The 21,405-nt window shown below is 41.8% G+C and overlaps 1 protein-coding gene across 1 annotated transcript; it reads right to left on the minus strand.

Annotated features, from left to right (window-relative positions):
- Positions 1 to 4,426: 4,426 nt before the first annotated feature.
- On the minus strand, positions 4,427 to 4,888 carry LOC104230813 (uncharacterized). Its single transcript, XM_009783702.1, has one exon. It carries the CDS (start codon positions 4,886 to 4,888, stop codon positions 4,427 to 4,429), a length of 462 nt encoding a protein of 153 aa, XP_009782004.1.
- Positions 4,889 to 21,405: the final 16,517 nt, after the last annotated feature.

Genomic DNA, 21,405 nt, shown 5'->3' on the forward strand with positions numbered 1-21,405 from the left:
TTTCTTGCCTTTTCTTCTCTTTATTTATTTTCTCTTTTTATGCCTTAATACCTTTTTCAAACTCCTCATCTCTCCCCCCAAATTTACGTTTTTGGCCAATTATTTTACAAAAGTGTTAAGGAAAGCTCGAGTGCCAAGAGAAGGTCACGACAAAATGGATAAAGGCTTGTAACATGATTATGACTAGGGATAACAATATTGGTGGGCCATGGAAATTTCAAGCAGGTCAAGGAAAGCCTACAATCACTTCTCAAGACAAGCAAAACTTAAAATTTCTCCTAGAAACACATTCGGGGCAAGTTCTAGACCAATAGCACGGGTACTTGGACTTGTAACAAAAACAACTCACCTCTCATGCAGCTGGATTGTTAAAGAGGACAGAGTCAAGGGCCCACAACGACCATATTCAAGATTGAAAATCACTATGGTTCGACTAAACCACTCGATGATTGCTTAAGTCAACACAAGAGACAAAATGTCACTAACTAGAAGCTATTTCTTTCCAAAAAGCTTGTTTTTAACCATAAGCACATAGTTAAGTGTGTTGGTATCAAGTGAAGCATGTTTGACTCTTCGAGTCTGACTCAATTAGGTCTTTTTATTCATTATTACTGCTTTTCTTACCTAAACACCAAAAACGGACTCAATCCATTAAGAAGGTTGTCACGCCATCCATCGTTGGGAAGAGTCACCCGGTTCACACAAAAAAACTACCTTTGGAAAGAACCATGGCATTAAGAAAACCAAAGGCTTATTGTCCACTAAAACATAAAAAGAAGCTACTAAATTAAAAAGAAGCTATTTGATTAAACAAGAAACTACTAGATTAAACATAGACTAATAAGAAAATAGAATAAAGAAGCTACAAAGCAAATTACTGAAAGCATAATGAATATACATAATGAGAGAGGAGAAGAGAGAATATATATACTTCAAGATAGAATGGAGAGAATATATATATATATATATAGAATAAATAGAAAGAAGAAAATATTGTCAGTTATTACAAACCAAATGTCTAAAAGTCATCCAAATAGCAAATAAACTCCATCCCCCCCCCCGAAATAAAAATAAGCATTGTCCCTAATGCTTAACAAAATAAGAATGAGGAAAGGTAAGAGTGAAAAGGACTCCCTATGTGGCCTTGGACATCTATGTGTCCATAGTAGTGTCACCGCCCTCTGTCTCCTCAAACTAGATCTCATCATCCTCGGCTCTGGGAGTAATTGGGTGGGTTAACATTTGGTGCACCGCCTCAGCAGTGTCGGCAACTAGGTCTGGCTCCTTAGACTGGCTAGCTGGTGCCACTGGAACTGATGGTGCTGCTGGATCTACTGGTGTTGGTGGATCTATCTCCATCAGCATATCAAATGGAAGATCACCAGCTGATATCCTGGTCAGCTCTCTCTTCAACCTGTCAACTAATTTCTTCGACGCTTCAGATTTCTTCAACTTCTTTACCTGCTTCCCAAGCTCCTCAATCACTGATCTATGTGCTACCAAGGTGTCCATGATGGTGGTCTAGTTCTCCAAGATCTTATTCAGTGTATCATCCATTATCGGAGGAATATGGGGTGCCGAAGTGGATGATGTGCTGCAACAGCACTGGATATGTCAAACAGCTTTGTAGTGGTTGCCTGCATCCTGTTGTTGAGGCTCAACCAGTATCTGGGAGACTCGCAGCACAGATAAATGATGAGTGGGCACAGGCACCGGTTTCAAAGCCGAGGTAGAAGGCACTGATGCTGACGGATCTGAAGAAGGAGGTGGAGGCATAACTATTGCACTGGCAGAAGGCACTGCTGAAGTGGAAGGAATATCTGCTAACTCTACAGCTACCACCAAAGGCTCATCAGACTGGCCTACGGTAGTAGTCGGCTGACCCTTTTTCTTCGAGTTCCTCGGGTCCATCAGATAATAATAAGAGAAAGGCTTCTTTGCCTGAACCTTTGTGTCAAAATCCTTGGGCACTACCCGTGCATCTATAAGGTACTCCGTGATAGCGTTGGGATACAGGTAGGAGGTGTTAGCTTTCTTGGCGACCACAGACATGTTGGCCGACATCACGGCACCCACATTGATTGGTACCCAGCCATGATAGAGGCGACTAGCACTACCTGCTGAATAGGAAGATTTATTTCATTCTGGCATAGGTCTAGTTTGTTGCATACGAAAGTCTGCCATCCCTTTACCTCAAAGTTCAGGGTGTTCCTGTGAATAGGAAACCCTGCAGTGATCCATGGTGGTGGTGGCCCCAAAGCTGCAAGGATCTCATGTAGCCATGGTCGAGCTGCATCTCCCAGTGCCACCTTTTCCAAGTACTGCACCGGCTTAACATCCTTAAACCCCAAGTAGGTGTTCAAGGTGTTCTGGTCAAATCTCACTTTCAGGTTCCTCATTTTTGTCACTTTGGTCCATTTCTTTATGTGCGCCACATTGTCGTATAATTCACAGACCAAATATTCCTTGGTGTCCATTAAACTCTGGGTGAACCATATCCACCCTTTCCGCTTTTGGAACTGTCTCAAAACTGCCGGATTATACTTATCAAGATCTTTCAATTGGAATTATCGCTCAAGAGTGAGCGATCTTACCGGCCACCACTCTCGGCAACTAGTGAAGGCAAGTAGACTGATGAACCTATCTTCCCAAATCTATTTATTCTTCGACCTCTCAAGGTAGGAAACTTTGGTATCACCCCCTCAGCCATCATTTGGGATATCATCCACATCCACTGTAGTAGCTGGTGGGTCGGGACATGTGAAAATGAGGGCTCTAAAGCCTGACTGTCACCTTCCAAACCTTCAGAAGTGCTCTCAGAGGTGGAAGGCTCGCCTCAGAGCTGATATCTTCCCGGAAGCTATTGTGGTTGTGATTGAACAGCAGGCTGCTCTTGCATCGAGTCGCCCTCTGATGCTTCCCTACACGGGACATAAGAACTTGATTCAGCGGGCTCTGCATCTCTACCTCGGTCGGTTGTCGCCTTTTTAGATATAGCTATTTGAGGTACGAGGGGTAAGGAACTCTTGCCTTGGCCTCTGGAAGATTTACCCCTCCCCTTTAATGTATTACCACGACCTCGTGATCTAACCATATTTTGTAACAAATAGCAGCAGGAGTCGGTTCTAGTTCAAGTGCAAATAGACAAACGTTCACAGAACAATTCAAAAAAAAACATGTTGCAGGGTGGGGAAGTGTGGTTCGCACAATTGCAAGTGTGGCTGCAGGTTGGGTTGTGCGGACTGCACAATTTGAAAGTGCAGCCGCAGAGATGAAACTGCGGCTCGCACAATTTTGAGTGTGACCACAGAATTGAAGTGTGGTCCTCACATTAGACTTTTAAAAGTGCCACCTCTCTAATGACAGAGATTGGCCTGATCTATGGCCACGCACACTTTTTTGCGGCCGCGGTTGAATTTCTGCGTCCGCACAATTTTTCCTAACCAACTGCACTAATCTATAATTCTGCGGACCGCATAATTTTTTTTGCGGTAACACATTTCAAAATTCAGTTGGGCAGAGTCCTTTAGGTTTTCGATTTATGCACAAATTGGATGGTGATAGCAATTAAACATGATAATCAAACTACCCACTCCCAAAAAAGCAAGTAAGAGTTAACCCAACATAATTTAAAGCCTACATGGATAAGAAATTAACAAATAGTCTACAATAACTAACAAATTATAAATTAAACTAAGAAAATTGAAGAATCTTAGAAATGATTTGAACATACCAGTGATGAAGTGGTGCTAAAGAATGATCACAGATGCATAATTAGGTGGTAGATGATTGAATCAGATGTGTGCAAAATTTTAGCCCTTTTTGATTTCTTAGAGAATGGAAAGTTTCAACAGTAGCCTTAGGGTTACTATTTATACACAGTGGGTCTGGCTAAGGAATCAAGAGATGAGTGCGGCCGCAGAATTCCTTCTGCGGTTTGCACTCTCTTACCTGGTGTTCCAATTCCTTTGTTGATCTGCGGTCTGCAAAATTAGCTGTGCGGCTGCAGATTTTGGTGCGGACCATAGATTTTCCTATGTGACTGCAGATTTTGGTGCGAACCGTATATTTTTCTGTGCGGTCGCACTTTGGCTATTTCTCTGACAAATAAACTTCAGAGAGCGTGCATTTTTTCATCTCAATTTGTGCGGTCCTCATAAGAATTGTGAAGCCACAATGGCCTTCTACTGTAGAATTCAAAATTATGCGGTCCGCATAATACATGTGTGATCCGCACGTTTTCCATACTTAGCCAATGTTTCTTAGCATAGTTCTTGTAAAGCGCACTCATTCCTGCGACACACTTCAAATCCAGTTAGCATAAAATAAGACCTATATAAAGAAGAAGAATAGAAAAAGAAAAAGAAACATGGGTTGCCTCCCAAGAAGCGCTTGATTTAACGTCGCGGCACGATGCAGATTACCATCACTTGAAATGAATTATCGCCACAACGTGGCCATTACCAACTCCTCCCAGATAATACTTCACCCAGTGACCATTTACTCTAAATACCTCATCATTTTTATTCTTCAAGTCCAATGCACCAAAGGGTGTCACACCCACAACCTCAAACGGGCCACTCCATTTAGGCTTTATCTTTCCAGGAAACATCCGCAACCGTGAATTGAACAACAACCCAAGATCACCCTTTTTAAACTCTTTGTTCCAAATGTACTTGTCATGAAGATATTTCATCTTCTCATTGTATAAGGATGAACTTGTGTATGCATGGTACCAGAATTCATCCAACTCGTTCAAATGTGCCACCCTTAAGCTGGCGGCGACATCCCACTCAAGATTCAACTTCTTTGAAGGCCACATGGCTTTGAGCTCAAGTTCCACCAAAAGATGACAAGCTTTTCCAAACACCAAGCGGTATGGAGACATTCCGATAGGTGTTTGGTATGTCGTTCTATAAGCCATAAAGCATCATCAAGTTTCTTGGACCAATCCGTCCGGTTAGCATTCACTGTTTTGGACAAAATACTCTTTATCTCCCGGTTGGAGACTTTCACTTGACCACTTGCTTGTGGATGATCGGGAGTCGTGACTTTATAAGTGACACCATACTTGGTGAGTAAGGTGTCGAAAGCTTTGTTGCAAAAATGCGACCCTTCATCGCTTATGATAGCCTGTGGAGTAACAAAGCCTGGGGAAATTTAAATTATGTTGTTTGTCTCACCAATTACATATATTATTTATTATTTTATTTATAATGGATTGAGATTTGAAATAAATTACACACTAAGAAGTAATTTTAATATTAATTAAAATATTTAGATATAGATGATGAATGGAAACGTAGTGACCTTTCGATTCTGTACTAAATGTAAAATTAATATTATAATTAATTTACTTGAGGGTGTAATCACATGCATAAACTGACTGAAGTATATATTGATGAGTTAAACTTGTAATATTGCTTATAATAACAGACATGGCATCGAAAAGTATCATTGTTGACTTGAACAATGGTGACAAACTGAATGGTGAAAATTATGACATCTAGAGTTGTAAGATGTGATATGTACTCGAAGAAAAAGATGCTCTTAAAAGTCAACTATGCTATAAGTCACCCATATGAGGGTAACACTGCCCAACACAGGAGGGATCTAGAAACTTAAAATATTTGGAAAAAGAAAAACTCCACTGCACGTAGAATTATTGTAAGTTCAGTTGTTGATACTCTCATCTACGAATGTGAGCAATATCCTACTACTCAAGCCATGTGGCCACATTTAAGAGAGGCATATGGGGGTACAACTGTGACTCGCCTTCGACAGGTGACAGTCAAGTTTGACACGTACAAAAAGCGTCATGATCACAGTATCAAGCAACATGTAAGGGTGATGTCAAATATAATTTCTCAACTCAAAAGTGTTGGCCATGTTATCTCTGATGAGCAGCAGATTCAGGCAGTGATTTGGTCTTTTCCCAATAATTGGGAACATCTGAAGGTTCATTTGACCCATAATGATAGCATTAACACTTTTTCTAATGTTGCCCGTCATGTGGAGCTTGAAGATGAGCGGATTGGTACTACTAAAGCTGTACCTAGTGCCTTTGTGGCAAAATCAAGTGGTACAAATAGATCAAGCTTCAAGCGCAAGAGAAACTGGAAAAATAACAGAAAAGGTAAGGAGACCGGAGATGGATCCTCCAAGAAAAGAAACAAGCCAAATTCCAAGAACAAAAAAGGTTCTACAAGAAGAAAGACAAGAGCAAGATGAAGTGCTACAATTGCCAAGTTCCAAGGCATTTTGCTCGTGAGTGCATCTCTAAGTGCTATATATGTTTCTAGCATTGTTTTTGTCACGACCCCGGTTCGCCCTCCATGAACCATCATAACGGCACCTAGTCCTCTACGACTAGGTAAGCCTAAATTGCGGAAGATAAACTAAGTGCGGAATAAAAAAACAAGTTAAAACAGAATGAAGAATGCTAAAACAGTGTTTAAAAGTGCCGCTCGACATACACAATATTTAACTCTCAAACTAAGACATACTTCCAAGACCTGGAAACCCATGAATCACAAGCTAGGAGTTACATAAGAATCTCTAACTCCAGAAATGTCTAACAAAAGGGAAGTACTGAAGGGATATACTATTACAGAAAGATAGAAAGGGACTCCTGGGTCTGCGGACGCGGCAGATATACCTCGAAGTCTCTACAGAAGAGCCTCGCCTCAATGATGATAAGACAAAGTGAAAGTACCTGGATCTGCACATGAAAAATATACGCAAAAGGGGCATGAGTACACCACAGCAGTACTCGGTAAGTGCCAAGCCTAACCTCGGTCGGGTAGTGACGAGGTAGGTCAGGGCCCTACTGAGGTCTAAAAAAATACAAAGTATAACAGTGTAGAACAAGACAATATAATTAAATGCAACAGTAAGAAATAACATAGAATAGAAAGAGCAACAACAACTAGAACAGAGGCAAAAATACTCACTGAGGGAACACAGCTCAACACAGAGATAGCAACCAGGGGATCTACCAGGATACCGTCTTGTAGCCCCCAAATGTAAATATCTAGTGGATCTCCAGGGTGTCGTCCCATAGTCCAACTCATAATGCGTCGGGGATCTACCGGAATCCCGTTCCGTAGTCCCCAAATGTAAATACCCAGTACTAGGAGAATCTACTGGGTGCAGTCCCGTAATTCCATATAACTGGGCAGGGGATCTACCGGAATCCCACATCCGTAGTCCCAAATAAATAGGCAAGGGGGGAGCTACCGGAATCCCACATCCGTAGTCCCAAAATAATTACACAGCAGCAACAGGAAAATATACAAAAATGGCAAAATCTCATATTAAGGCAACAAGTGATTCTAGCCTAGCATGCTGCACAGAATTCAGGTAAGGCAGATTGAGCAAATAAAGCAATTAAGTCACTTAGACATGCTTTCCTAAGCTAACAACAGGCTTAATAGTGCAAGTAATAAAAAAATAGGAAAGGAAACATACTAGTGATTACTTAATGAAAATCGGATTTCCAACAATTAGCACAAGTACGCACTCGTCACCTCACGTACAAGGCATTTCAATTATCAAATATACTAATCCTAAGGGGAAGGTCTCCCACACAAGGTTAGACAAGCCACCTACCTCGAATTGGCTCAAAATCAACCCGAAACCACGCTCTTGCCACGAGTACTTGACTCCAAATGGCCCAAATCTATTCAATTCAATTGCATACTGTAAATAACACTTCAAGTAACTGATTCTACAAAGTAATTCTAAGCTAATACGTGAAATTAGATAAAATGACCAAAATGTCCCTCGGGCCTACGTCTCGGAATCGGGTAAAATTTAAATTTTCAGAATCCTCACACTCTCCCGAGTTCATGCATACCAAAATTATCCAAATCTAAGGTCAAATTCACAATCAAACGTCGAATTCTAAGTCTAAGAACTTTCTTCCAACTTTTCCCCAATTTTCCTCTCCAATCCGAAATTAAATGATGAAACTAACTATAGATTGATGGAATATAACTAGAAAGGGTTAAAGAATCATTACCCAATGATCTCCTTTTCAATTTCCTCTCAAAATCGCCCTTTCCCGAGCTCCAAATCGAATTTTCAACTTTTGAAACTAGCCCTCGAAATTTCATATTTCTTCCCAGCTGCTTCCGCATCTGCAGTCAAGGGACCGCATCTGCGGTCCCACTTTTGCGGACCAAAGGTCGCATCTGCGACTTCTCACTTAAGGGCTAGCTTCCACATTTGCGACTCCCAATCCGCAGATGCACTACCGCTCCTGCAGAATTACCACCGCTTCTGCAGTTCCTGAAGAAATTCCCCAATTCCGCTTTTGCGGCGCCGCACCTGCAGAACCCAAACCACAGGTGCAGTTATGACAGAACCAACAGCTTCACCTGTAACTCTAACTCCAAAAATCCTTCCGTCAACCACCCGAATTCATCCTGAGGCCCCCGGGACCTCAACCAAAGGCACCAACAAGTCAGAAACCACTACCCAAACTTATATCAAACCTTAAAACACTTAAAACAATGTCGAAACCTTGAATTAACCATGGATTTAAGCTAAAGAACTCCAAAATTCTCAAAAATACGCTTTCGATCAAAAAGTCTATCAAACATCGTCCGAATGACCTGAAATTTTGCACACACGTCACATTCAACACTACGGAACCACTCCAACTTCTAGAATTCCATTCCAACCCTCGGATCAAAATCTCACTATCGGACCGGAAACTTCAAAAATTCAACTTTCGGCATTTCAAGCCTAAATTAGCTACGGACCTCCAAAACACAATATGAACACGCTCCTAAACCCGAAATCACCCAACGGAGCTAAAGGAACCATCAGATTTCCATTTCGAGGCCATCTTCACACTGTTCCTACTATGGCCAACTTTCCCACACTTAAGCTCTCATTTAGGGACTAAGTGTCCCAAAACTCTCCGAAACTGAAAACCGAACATTCCAGCAAATCAAAATAGCATAAATAAATTTGGGGAAAGCAATTAATATGGGATCGGAGTGTTAATTCTTAAGACGACCGGCCATATCATCACATCCTCCTACACTTAAACATTCATTCGTCCTCGAAGGAGCATAGAGACATACCTGAAGTAGTGAAAAGATGAGGGTAACGGTTGCGCATATCCTGCTCGGTCTCCCAGGTCGCCTCCTCGACCGGCTGACCCTGCCAGTGAACCTTTACCGATGCAATATTCTTTGACCTCAGCTTCCTAACATGTCTGTCCAATATTGACACTGGCTCCTCAACATAAGATAGATCCTTGTCCAACTGGACTGAACTGAAATCCAACACGTGTGATGGGTCACCGTGATACCTTTGGAGCATCGAAACATGAAATACCGGATGAACTCCAGCCAAGCCGGGAGGTAAAGCAAGCTCATAAGCAACCTCCCCAACATGTCTCAATATCTCAAAAGGACCAATAGACCTCAGACTCAACTTCCCTTTCTGCCCAAATCTCATAACGCCCTTTATAGGTGAAACCCGAAGCAGAACCCGCTCTCCAACCATATAGGAAACATCACGAACCTTTCGGTCTGCGTAACTCTTCTATCTGGATTGGACTGTACGGAGTTTATCCTGAATCACCTTAAACATCTCCAAAGCATCCTGAACTAAGTTTGTACCCAATAATCTAGCCTCACCCGGCTCAAACCAACCCACCAGGGATCTACACTGCCTACCATATAAAGCTACGGTGCAATCTGAATGCTGGACTGATAGCTGTTGTTGTAAGCAAACTCCGCCAATGGCAATAACTGATCCCAAGACCTTCCAAACTCAATCACACACGCACAGCGCATATCCTCAAAAACCTGAATAGTGCACTCGGACTGTCCATCCGTCTAAGGGTGAAATGTTGTACTTAACTCTACCCGAGTACCCAACTCATGTTGAACGCCTCTCCAGAACCGTGATGTGAACTGCGTACCTCTATTTGAAATGATGGAAACTAGAATACAATGTATACGAACAATCTCCCAGATATAAATCTCCGCCAACCACTCCGAGGAATAAGTAGTACACACATGAATAAAGTGAGTGGACTTGGTCAGTCGATCCACAATTACCCAAATAGCATCAAGCTTTCTCAAGGTCCGTGGGAGCCCAACTACAATGTCCATGGTGATCCGCTCCCACTTCCACTCCGGAATCTATATCTGCTAAGCAACCCACCCGGTCTCTAGTGCTCGTACTTCACTTGCTAACAGTTGAGACACCGAGTTACGAATCTAACTATATCTTTCTTCATCCGTCTCCACCAGTAATGCTGCCTCAAATCCTAATACATCTTCGTGGCACTTGAATGAATGGAATACCGCAAGCTATGGGCCTCCTCTAGAATTAACTCTCGAAGCCCATCAACATTGGGTACCCAAATCCGACCCTACATCCTCAATACCCCATCATCTCCAATAGTCACATCTCTGGTATCACCGTGCTGAACCCTATCCTTAAGGACAAGCAAATGAGGGCCATCATACTGCCGTTCCCTGATATGATCAAATAAGGAAGACCGAGAAACCACGCAAGCTAGAACTCAACTGGGCTCCAAAAGATCCAATCTCACAAACTGGCTAGCTAAGGCTTGAATATCTATTGCCATAGGCCTCTCCGATACTGGTAAACAAGCCAAACTCCCCAAACTCTCTTCCCGGCGACTCAAAGCATCGGCCTCCACATTGGCCTTGCTCGGGTGATACAAAATAGTGATATCATAGTCCTTCAGCAACTTTAACCACCTCCTCTGGCACAAATTTAGATCATTTTGCTTGAACAGGTGCTATAAGATCCGATGGTCAGTATAAATCTCACAGGGAACCCCATATAAATAATGGCGCCAAATCTTCAGGGCGTGAACAATGGTAGCTAACTCAAGGTCGTGAACAGGGTAGTTCTTCTCATATATCTTCAACTATCTGGACGCGTAGGCAATCACCCTACCGTCCTGCATCAACACCGCTCTGAGGCCAATCCTCAAGGCATCACAATAGACCGTATAAGACCCTGAACCTATAGGCAATATCAAAATTGGGGCTGTAGTCAAGGCTGTCTTGAGCTTCTAAAAGCTTGCCGCACACTCCTCTGTCCATTGAAACAGAGCACCCTTCTGGGTCAACCTGGTCATAGGGGCTGCAATCGATGAAAACCCCTCCACAAAACGACGGTAGTAACCCGCCAGGCCAAGGAAACTGCGGATCTCAGTAGCTGAAGATGGTTTGGGCCAACCTTGCACGGCTTTTATCTTTTTTGGATCCACCTAAATACCCTCACTCGATACCACGTGGCCTAAGACTGCCACTAAATCCAACCAAAACTCACATTTCGAGAACTTAGCATATAACTTCTTCTCTCTTAGAGTCTGAAGCATAGTCCTCAGGTGCTGCTCATAATCTTCCCGACTCCGGGAATACACCAGAATATCATCAATAAAGACAATGGCAAATGAGTCAAGATACAGCTGGAACACATTGTGCATCAAATGCATAAAGGCTACTGGGGCATTGGTCAGCCCAAATGACATAACAAGGAACTCGTAATGACCATACTGAGTCCTGAAAGTAGTCTTCGGGATATCTAGCTCCCGAATCTTCAAGTGATGGTAACCTGAGCGCAAATCAATCTTAGAAAACACCTGTGCGCCCTGAAGCTAGTCAAACAGATCATCAATATGAGGCAAAGGATAACGGTTCTTAACTGTAACCTTGTTACTGGCGATAATCCACACACATACACATAGAACCATCATTTTTCTTCACAAACAAGACAGGATCACCCCAAGGTGATACACTGGGCCGAATAAAACCCTTATCAAGAAATTCATGTAACTGATCTTTCAACTCCTTCAACTCAGGAGGAGTCATACGATACAGAGGAATAGAAATGGGCTAAGTGCCTAGCAATAGATCAATGCCAAAATCGATATCTCTATCAGGCGGCATGCCTGTAAGATCAGCTAGAAACACATTGGAAAAAATCTCGTACTACTGGGACTGAATCAACTGAAGGGGTTCAAACACTGACATCTCTCACATAAGCTAAATATGTGTCACACCCTTTCTCAACCATACGCTGAGCTTTAAGAAAAGAAATAACTCTACTGGGAGTATGATCTAAAGTACCCCTCCACTCAACACGCGGTACACCTGGCATAGCCAGCGTCACGATTTTGGCATGACAATCAAGAATATCATAATGGGGCGACAACCAGTCTATGCCCAAGATAATATCAAAATCTACCATGTTGAGCAACAATAAATCGGCTCTGGTCTCAAAACCACTAAGAGCAACCAAACACGCCCCATAAACGTGGTCCACAACAAGAAAATCTCCCACAATAGTAGAAACATAAACAGGAGAACTCAAAGAATCCCGAGATACACCCAAATACGGTGATAAATAAGAAGATACATAAGAATAAGTGGAGCCTGGATTGAATAGAACCGATGCATCTCTATAAAAAAACTAGTATAAAACTTGTGATGACAGAATCGAAGGCAATAGTCTTGGTACGGGCAGGAAGGGCAAAGTATTGGGCCTGGCCTCCCCCTCTAGGGCGACCTCTACCTCCAACTGGCTGAGCAGGTGGGGTAGCAACTAGAGCTGTAACCATATCCTGAGAACTCTGGGGGCACGCTGTGGCTGAGAAGTTTGTGGAGGTGCACTCCTCCCAAGTCTAGGGCAATACCTTACCACATGGCATATGTCACCACACTCAAAGCAACCTCGCGGCTGATGTGGTAGTGGAAACTGCGCGGTACGGGTACTCCAAGACCCTTGAACACCTGAAATACTGTGTGAAATCTGAGATGCAAATTGAGTTGGCTGACCCACAAAACCTTTACCATGTCGTACTCTTCCTCCAAAATAAGGACCAGTGGATCTTTCCAGTGTACAAGGTCACCCTACTTCCCTATACTCTCTCTCTCCTGACCTCGTATGTCCTCTCTCTCTTGGACCCACCTGTCCTCTACTCGGCAAGAGGTTCTCACCACCTGCTAAACTGGGACCACCAGCTGTGTCGCTATGACATCTGGAACTCGACTAATGAGAACTCGCTGCTCTGGAGTGGGGGTGGTAGAAGTCTGGTCCCTTCCCCGATCTGTGAAGTAGTTGGTACAACCTGAATCAACCCCGCCTGAACTAATGTACCAAACATGCTCAGGAACTGCGTTAATGTCTCCTGAAATGCTGGAGTAGTAGTAGCAGTAGGCACATACGGTGCCTGAACTCTTGTTGGAACTGCTAGTGGCTCCTCGATGGTAGCTCCCGCAAGTGCTCTAGCTGTACCATGTGCGCGTCCTCATCCTCTACCTCGGCCCCAACCTCCGACGGCTCTCTCAGGGGGCGCGGGTGTCTGATCATCTCTGGTAGCACGTGTCCTCACCATCTATGAGAGAATGGAAGACAAAGGTTAAGAATTGTGATCTCAAAATATCACATGACAAGTAAATCAAATGAAGTGGAATTTTCCAAACAGTTACATAGCCTCTCATAGATAAGTACAGACGTCTCCGTACCGATCAGCGAGACTCTCTAAATTGGCTTGTGATCCATGACTCCTATGAACCTAGAGCACTGATACCAACTTGTCACGACCCCGGTCCGACCTCCATGAGCCATCGTGACGGCACCTAGTCCTCTATGACTAGGTAAGCCTAAATTACGGAAGATAAACCAAGTGTGGAATAAAAAAACAAGTTAAAACAGAATGAAGAATGCTAATACAGTGTTTAAAAGTGTTGCTCGGCATACACAATATTTAACTCTCAAACCAATACATACTTCCAAGACCCGGAAACCCATGAATCACAAACTAAGAGATACATAAGAAGCTCTAACTCCGGAAATGTCTAACAAACGGGAAGTACTGAAGGGCTATACTATTATAGAAATATAGAAAGGGACTCCTGGGTCTGCGGACGCGGCAGATATACCTCGAAGTCTCTATAGAAGCGCCTCACCTCAAGGATGATAAGACAGAGTGAAAGTACCTGGATTTGCACATGAAAAACATGCGTAGAAGGAGCATGAGTACAGCACAGCGGTACTCAGTAAGTTTCAAGCCTAACCACGGTCAGGTAGGTACGAGGAAGGTCAGGGCCCTACTGAGGCCAAATAAAATACAAAGTATAACAGTGTAGAACAAGACAGTATAATTAAGTGCAACAGTAAGAAATAACATAGAATAGAAAGAGCAACAACAACTAGAACAGAGGCAAAAATACCCACCGAGGGAACACAGCTCAACACAGAGATAGCAATCGGGGGATCTGCCAGGATACCATTCTGTAGCCCCCAAATGTAAATATCTAGTGGATCTCCCAGGTGTCATCCTGTAATCCAACTCATAATGCATCGAGGATCTACCAGAATCCCGTTCCGTAGTCCCCAAATGTAAATACCCAATAATGGGGAAAACTACCGGGTGCAGTCCCGTAATTCCATATAACTTTGTAGGGGATCTACCGGAATCCCACATTTGTAGTCCCAAATAAACAGACAAGGGGGATCTACCGAAATCTCACATCCGTAGTCCCAAATAAACAGGCAAGGGGGGAGCTACCGGAATCCCACATCCGTAGTCCCAAAATAATTACACAGCAGAAATAGGAAAATATACAGAAATGGCAAAATCTCATATTAAGGCAACAAGTGATTCTAGACTAGTATTCTGCACAGAATTCAAGTAAGGCAGATTGAGCAAATAAAGCAATTAAGACACTTAGACATGATTTCCTAAGCTAACAGCAGGCTTAATAGTTCAAGTAATAAGAAAAATAGGAAAGGAAACATACTAGTGATTATTTAATGAAAACCGAATTTCCAACAATTAGCACAAGTACACACTCGTCACCTCACGTACAAGGCATTTCAATTACCAAATATATCAATCCTAAAAGGAAGGTCCCCCACATAAGGTTAGACAACCCACTTACCTCGAATTGGCTCAAAATCAACCCGAAACCACGCTCTTGCCACGAGTACTTGACTCCAAATGGCCCAAATCTATTCAATTCAATTGTATAATGTAAATAACACTTCAAGTAACTGATTCTACAAAGAAATTCTAAGCTAATATGCAAAATTAGGTAAAATGACCAAAACTCCCCTCGGGCCCACGTCTCAGAATCAGGTAAAATTTATATTTTAAGAATCCTCACACTCTCCCGAATTCATGCATACCAAAATTATCCAAATATAAGGTCAAATTCCCAATCAGAAGTCGAATTCTAAGTCTAAGAACCTTCTTCCAACTTTTGTCCAATTTTCATCTCTAATCCGAAACTAAATGATGAAACTAACTATAGATTGATGGAATATAACTAGAAAGGGTTAAAGAATCGTTACCCAATGATCTCCTCTTTAATTTTCTCTCAAAATCGCCCTCTCCCGAGCTCCAATCGAATTTCCAACTTTTGAAACTAAACCCTCGAAATTTCATATTTCTGTCCAGCAGCTTCCGCATCTGCGATCAAGGGACCGCTTTTGCGGTCCCTCTTTTGTGGACCAAAGGTCACATCTGCGACTTCTCACTTAAGGTCCAGCTTCCGCATCTGCGACTCCCAATCCGCAGATGCGGTACCGCTCTTGAAGAATTACCACCGCTTCTGCGGTTCCTAAAGAAATTCCCTAATTTCTTTTCTGCAGCCACTGAGTCGCTTCTGCGGTACCGCACCTACGGAACCCAAACCACAGGTGCGGTTATGACAGAACTAGCAGCTTCAGCTGCAACTCTAACTCCAAAAATCCTTCTGTCAACCATCCGAATTTATCCCGAGGCCCCTGGGATCTCAACCAAAGGCACCAACAAGTCAAACAATACTACCCAAACTTTTACCAATCCTTAAAACACTTAAAACAACGTCAAAACCTCGAATTAACCATGGATTTAAGTCCAAAATTCTCAAAAATACGCTTTCGATCAAAAAGTCTATCAAACATCGTCCTAATGACCTGAAATTTTGCACACACATCACATTCAACACTACGGAGTCACTCCAACTTCCGGAATTCCATTCTGACCCTCAAATCAAAATCTCACTATCGGATCGAAAACTTCAAAAATTCAAGTGTCCCAAAACTCTTCGAAACTCAAAATCTCACTCTCATTTAGGGACTAAGTGTCCCAAAACTCTCCAAAACTCAAAATCGAACATTCCAGCAAATCAAAATAGCAGAAATAAACTTGGAGAAAGTAGTTAATAGGGGATCGGGGCATTAATTCTTAAGACGACCGGCCAGGTCGTCACAGTTTTACTAACTGAATCTTATTTTGTGTGATTATAGATCTAGGGCCACCGACTATATGAGTCGTGATAGAGAGGCACTTATAGAGTTTCATCGAGTTCCACCTAGATCAAAGCATGTATATGTGGGAAATAATGCAAAGCTTGAAGTCAAAGGGATAGCACTTGCAGAATGGACCTGTGTGGTGGCTGATCTTTGATGTTGCATGATGTCCTATATGTTCCAGCGATTCGACGAAACTTAGTCTCTGTGTTAGTTCTTCTAGATTTGGATTTCAATTTGAACTTTAGTTGCAATGGTCTTATAATTACTCAAGACAATATTTTTTATGGTTTTGGACATTATTATGATGGTTTTATTGTGTTAGATTGTAATTCTTCTATGTATAACTATTATGTTGACTGTTGTATTATGGCATGTTATTCTAGTAACAATGATGTTGATGTTATTACATGGCATGCAAGACTAGGTCAGATAGGGTAGGATCGAATGAATAGATTGGCTAAGGAAGGACATTTAGGTTCTTTCTCTAAAATTGAAATGCCAACTTGTGAAAATTGTCTTGCCGGAAAGATTACATGTAAACCATTTGGAAAGGCTAAGAGAGCTGATTTTCCATTGCAATTAATCCATTCTGATATCAGTGGTCCAATGAATGTGAGGGCTAGGTCTGGTGCTTTATATTTTATCACGTTCATTAATGATTTCACACGCTTTGTTTATGTCTATTTGATTTCTTATAAATCTGAAGCACTTGAATGCTTTAAGAAATATTTGAATGAAGTTGAGAATCAATTAGACAAAAGGATTAAAACTTTAAGAACCGATAGAGGCGTAAATATCTATAAAAAGAATTTGAAGAATTGTGTAATGAAAAGGTCATCACCAGATAGTTAACTATTCCTTACACACCTCAACAAAATGGAGTAGCAGAAAGGAGGAATATAACACTACTGGACATGATAAGGTCCATGGTGGCGCATGCAAATTACCTATCTCCTTTTGGGAATTGACTGCAACCTACATATTGAGTAAAGTGCCTTCTAAATCAGCTTTTTCACTCCTTATGAGCTATGGACTGGTCATAAACCAAACTTAAAGGATTTATGACCTTGGGGTTGTGCTGCATATGTAAAAGATTTGTTTAGCAAGTTTGGTAAATTAGGTCCAAAAGGCAAGAAATGTATCTTTATAAGATATTCAGAACACTCCAAAGGATTTGTGTTCATTGTTGAGTTAGAGGATGAAAGTGTTACTAATATTGAATCACGAGATGTCGCATTTCTGGAAAATAATTTTCCAAAGAAGGGCGAGGTAAAGAATGGAGAGCCTCTTTATGAAATGTTGAACTCCAGCCAATGTCCTCTGACACGGTTGATAATCAAATTGATCAAGATCTTATTCTTAATCCGAGTGGGAATGGGAACTCTCAATCCCAAAATCCTTCTGACGAACCTGAATTTCAACTACGAAAGAGTGCCAGGAAAAATATATCCAAATGTACTTATGAGATTGAAGATTATATTTTCTTGGTATCTCCCACAGAAATGGATGAGCCAAAGTCTGTGACTGAGGCTTTATCGAGCCCTGGAAAAAATGAGTGGATGAAAGCAATGAAAGAAGAATTAAAATCTATAAAAATTAACAAAGTCTGGGATCTAGTTGACCTTCTGTCTGGGCATAGATCCATTGGGAACAAATGGGTTCTCAAAGTTAAACGCAAAGCGGATGGGTCAATAGAAAGATACAAGGCACGATTGGTGGCAAAAGGCTTTTCTCAAGAAGCTGGAATAGATTATTAGGAATCATTTTCACCAGTTGTGAAGTTTACCTCAATTCGCTTGCTTTTGGCTATTGTTGCACGTTGGATTTGGAATTAGATCAAATGGAAGTGAAGACAGATTTTCTCAATGGAGAACTAAACGGCGAAATCTACATTGAACAACTTGTAGGCTTCATCGTTAAAGGCCAAGAAAAAAAGGTCTATAAATTGAAAAGTGTGATGGCCCAAAAGGTCATCACTTATTTTTAAATTGAATTCTGCATTTCGAGGCCCTAAAAACCTCTTTTAGCATCACCTCAATTTGCGTGCGCAGTCCGCGCGCGTAGCCGGAAAGCTTATATGTAAAAATCTATGAAAATGATAAATTTTGACTATAAAATAAATTAATTTGACTTCGGTCAATGTTTTGTGTAAATAGACTCGGACCCATAATTTGACAGTCCTGGAGGATCCGTAGGAAAATATGGGACTTAGACGTATGCCCGGAATTGAATTTCCGAGGTCCCAAGCCCGAGAAATAAATTTTTTAAAGAAAATTATTTCTGGAAATTTCTATGAGTTTTTGAGATGAAATGCAATTGGAATTTGATAGTATCGGGCATGTATTCTGGTTTTGGAGCCCGGTACAGGTCTTATATGTGAAATAAGATGAGTCTGTGAAATTTGGTAAGAAATGGAAGTCATTTGAGGTGATTCGGACCCGTAGTTGTGAAAATTCCTACCTTGAAAATTTTGAAGATTTTCTTAGATTTCTATGTTAAATTAGTTGTTTAAGAGGTTATTTTGGCGATTTGATCGCGCGAATAAGTTCGTATGATGTTTTTGATATAGTGTACATGTTTGGTTTGGAGCCTCGAGGGCTCGGATAAGTTTCAGATGGGTTTTGGAAGGTTTTGAACTTGGAAAAGATTGCAAGTTTTCAGTTTTCTGGTGTGCTGGTGTGTTCTTCTTCGCGTTCGCGGAAGGACTCTCGCGAACGCGAAGGGTTAGTCAGGCTGAAGGAAATCTCCTTCTACGCGAACGCAAGACACAGGACGTGAACGCGAAGCCTTGGGGGTGTTTCCCTTCGCGAACGCGGACCTGTTATCGCAAACGCAAAGGCCTTTGGGTCTGGGGAGGGGGAAGGGAATTTTGTGCTACGCGAACGCGGCCACTGGCCCGCGAACGTGAAGGCTCGAGGAGTCAAAGCTCCGCGAACGCGAGCCCAAGCTCACGAACGCGAAGGTCACTTAGGCCCAACTCTTCGCGAACGCGACAGGCCTATCGCGAACGCGTGAAGGCCTGTCCAGTGATTTTAAAACAGAAGCCAAATAGGGATTTAATCAAAATTTCATAACTTCTTCTTCCAAACTCCAAATTGGGCGATTTTTGAAAGAGGATTTCCCCACCAATTCGTAGGTATGTAATCTTAGACGTATTTTCTTCAATTTCCATTAAAACCCATTAGATTTTTAGGCTTAAAATCATATTCTTAAGGATAGAAAATTAGGGATTTGGGTAGAGTTAGGGCTTTTTGTAAAATTGTGATTTAGACCTCATTTTGGGGTCAAATTTTAGAACTAATTATATATTCGGAGTCGTGGGTGAATGGGTGATCGGGTTTTGGTCCGAACCTCATATTTTGACCAAGCGAGCCCGGGGTCAATATTTGACTTTTTGGAAAGAATGATGAGAAAGCTATAATTAAGAATTGGAATTGGATTGTTTAGCGTTTATTGATGTTATTAAGTCGATTATGTCTAGATACAATTGATTGGGAGCCGAATTCAAAAGGAAAAGCGGTGTTTGAGGCTTGAGTTGCCCGTGGAAGTTCGAGGTAAGTGTTCGGTCTAACCTTAGCTTGAGGGATTTGGAGTTGTGTCCTATTTGCTATTTGCTTCTTGTTGAGTACGATGTATAGGTATGGTGACGAGTATCTATACATTGGTGTCGAGCATGACCGTGAGTCTAAAATTGCAATTTATTTTATGTTCTTAATTAGTACTATGGATGCTTTAATTGATGATTCTCGACATTGAGCAAGGATTAAGTTTGTTTTCGTGGAAATTACTTATGATTGGGTATTGGTGTTAGCTGAGGTGAGCAGAAGTTGGGTTAAGATTGGTTATAGTTGTTTCTCCCTTGTCGGGACGTATTTACTTTTACTGTCGAATCCCTTACAGGGATAGTGTAGCTTATTGTTGATCCCTTGCCACTTGGTATGGTTGTTGCTAAAGGTATATAAATGTTATGTTGGATCGGGTTGCACGTTGCAACAATACTATATATGAAAAGGGTTGCACACCGCAACAATATTATGTTGGATCGAATTGCACGCCGCAACAATACTATATATGGAACGGGTTGCACGCCGCAACAATATTATGTTGGATCAGGTTGCACGCCATAACAGTGATATAAATGGATCAGGTTTCACGTCGCAACAGTGTTAAATAATAGGGATCGGGTTGCGCGCCGCAACAGTATTATTATGGTTTTGTTGTAAATCTTGAATTGTTCTCTCATATTTCTCTTAAGTTTCTGCTGGATTCGATATTTCCTTCGTAACATGTACCCCTCCCATATTAATTGTTTAATCCTGTTTATTTTCCGCTGTATATTATATAACTGCACAGGTTTATCTGGAGTCTGGTCCTAACCTCGTCACTACCTCGCCGGGGTTAGTCTAGGCACTTACCAGCACATGGGGTTGGTTGTGCTAATGCTACACTCTGCACTATGTGCAGATTCTGGAGCAGCTTTTGGACAGTAGCACTTGGGGAGCCTGCCTTCAGTCCAGCCAGAGATCCCGAGGTAGTCCTGCAGGCGTCTACAGGCCCGGCGTTCTCTTCTACATTATTATGTACTCTGTTTTCATTAGATTTCAAGACAGATTATATTTCTTTTAGACATTTATTGTAGTAGTCTTAGTTTGTCCGTGATATTGTGACACCAGATTTCGAGTAGAGATGTGTGTTGTCATTATCGTACTGGTCTTGGTTATTATATTAGATTAAGTCTTTCGCTTGATTTCATTTATCGTTAATATCTAAATGTTGGATACCTGTTAATTCATATTGTTAAAAAGGGTTAAAAATGAAAGAGTTAGAAATTTTCTATGTTTAGTGGCTTTCCTAGCTTCTACGAGTAGGCTCCATCACGACTCCCGAGGGTGGAAAATTCGGGTCGTGACAAAAAGATCTATTTATGGCCTGAAGCAATCTTCAAGGCAATGGTATTTGAGATTTCACAAGGAGGTGATCTCGTATGATTTCACCATGATTAATGAAGACCATTGCATTTATGTGAAGAAGTCCAATGGGATGTTTGTAATTATTTCTCTTTATGTGGACGATATTTTATTGGTTGGAACAATTTGG

Source organism: Nicotiana sylvestris, chromosome 6 (genome assembly GCF_000393655.2).
Source record: "Nicotiana sylvestris chromosome 6, ASM39365v2, whole genome shotgun sequence".
Lineage (NCBI taxonomy): Eukaryota > Viridiplantae > Streptophyta > Magnoliopsida > Solanales > Solanaceae > Nicotiana > Nicotiana sylvestris.

Excerpts from the sequence above, each read along its gene's own strand:
- LOC104230813 (XM_009783702.1), bottom strand. The coding sequence starts at position 4,888 with ATGTCTCCATACCGCTTGGTGTTTGGAAAAGCTTGTCATCTTTTGGTG.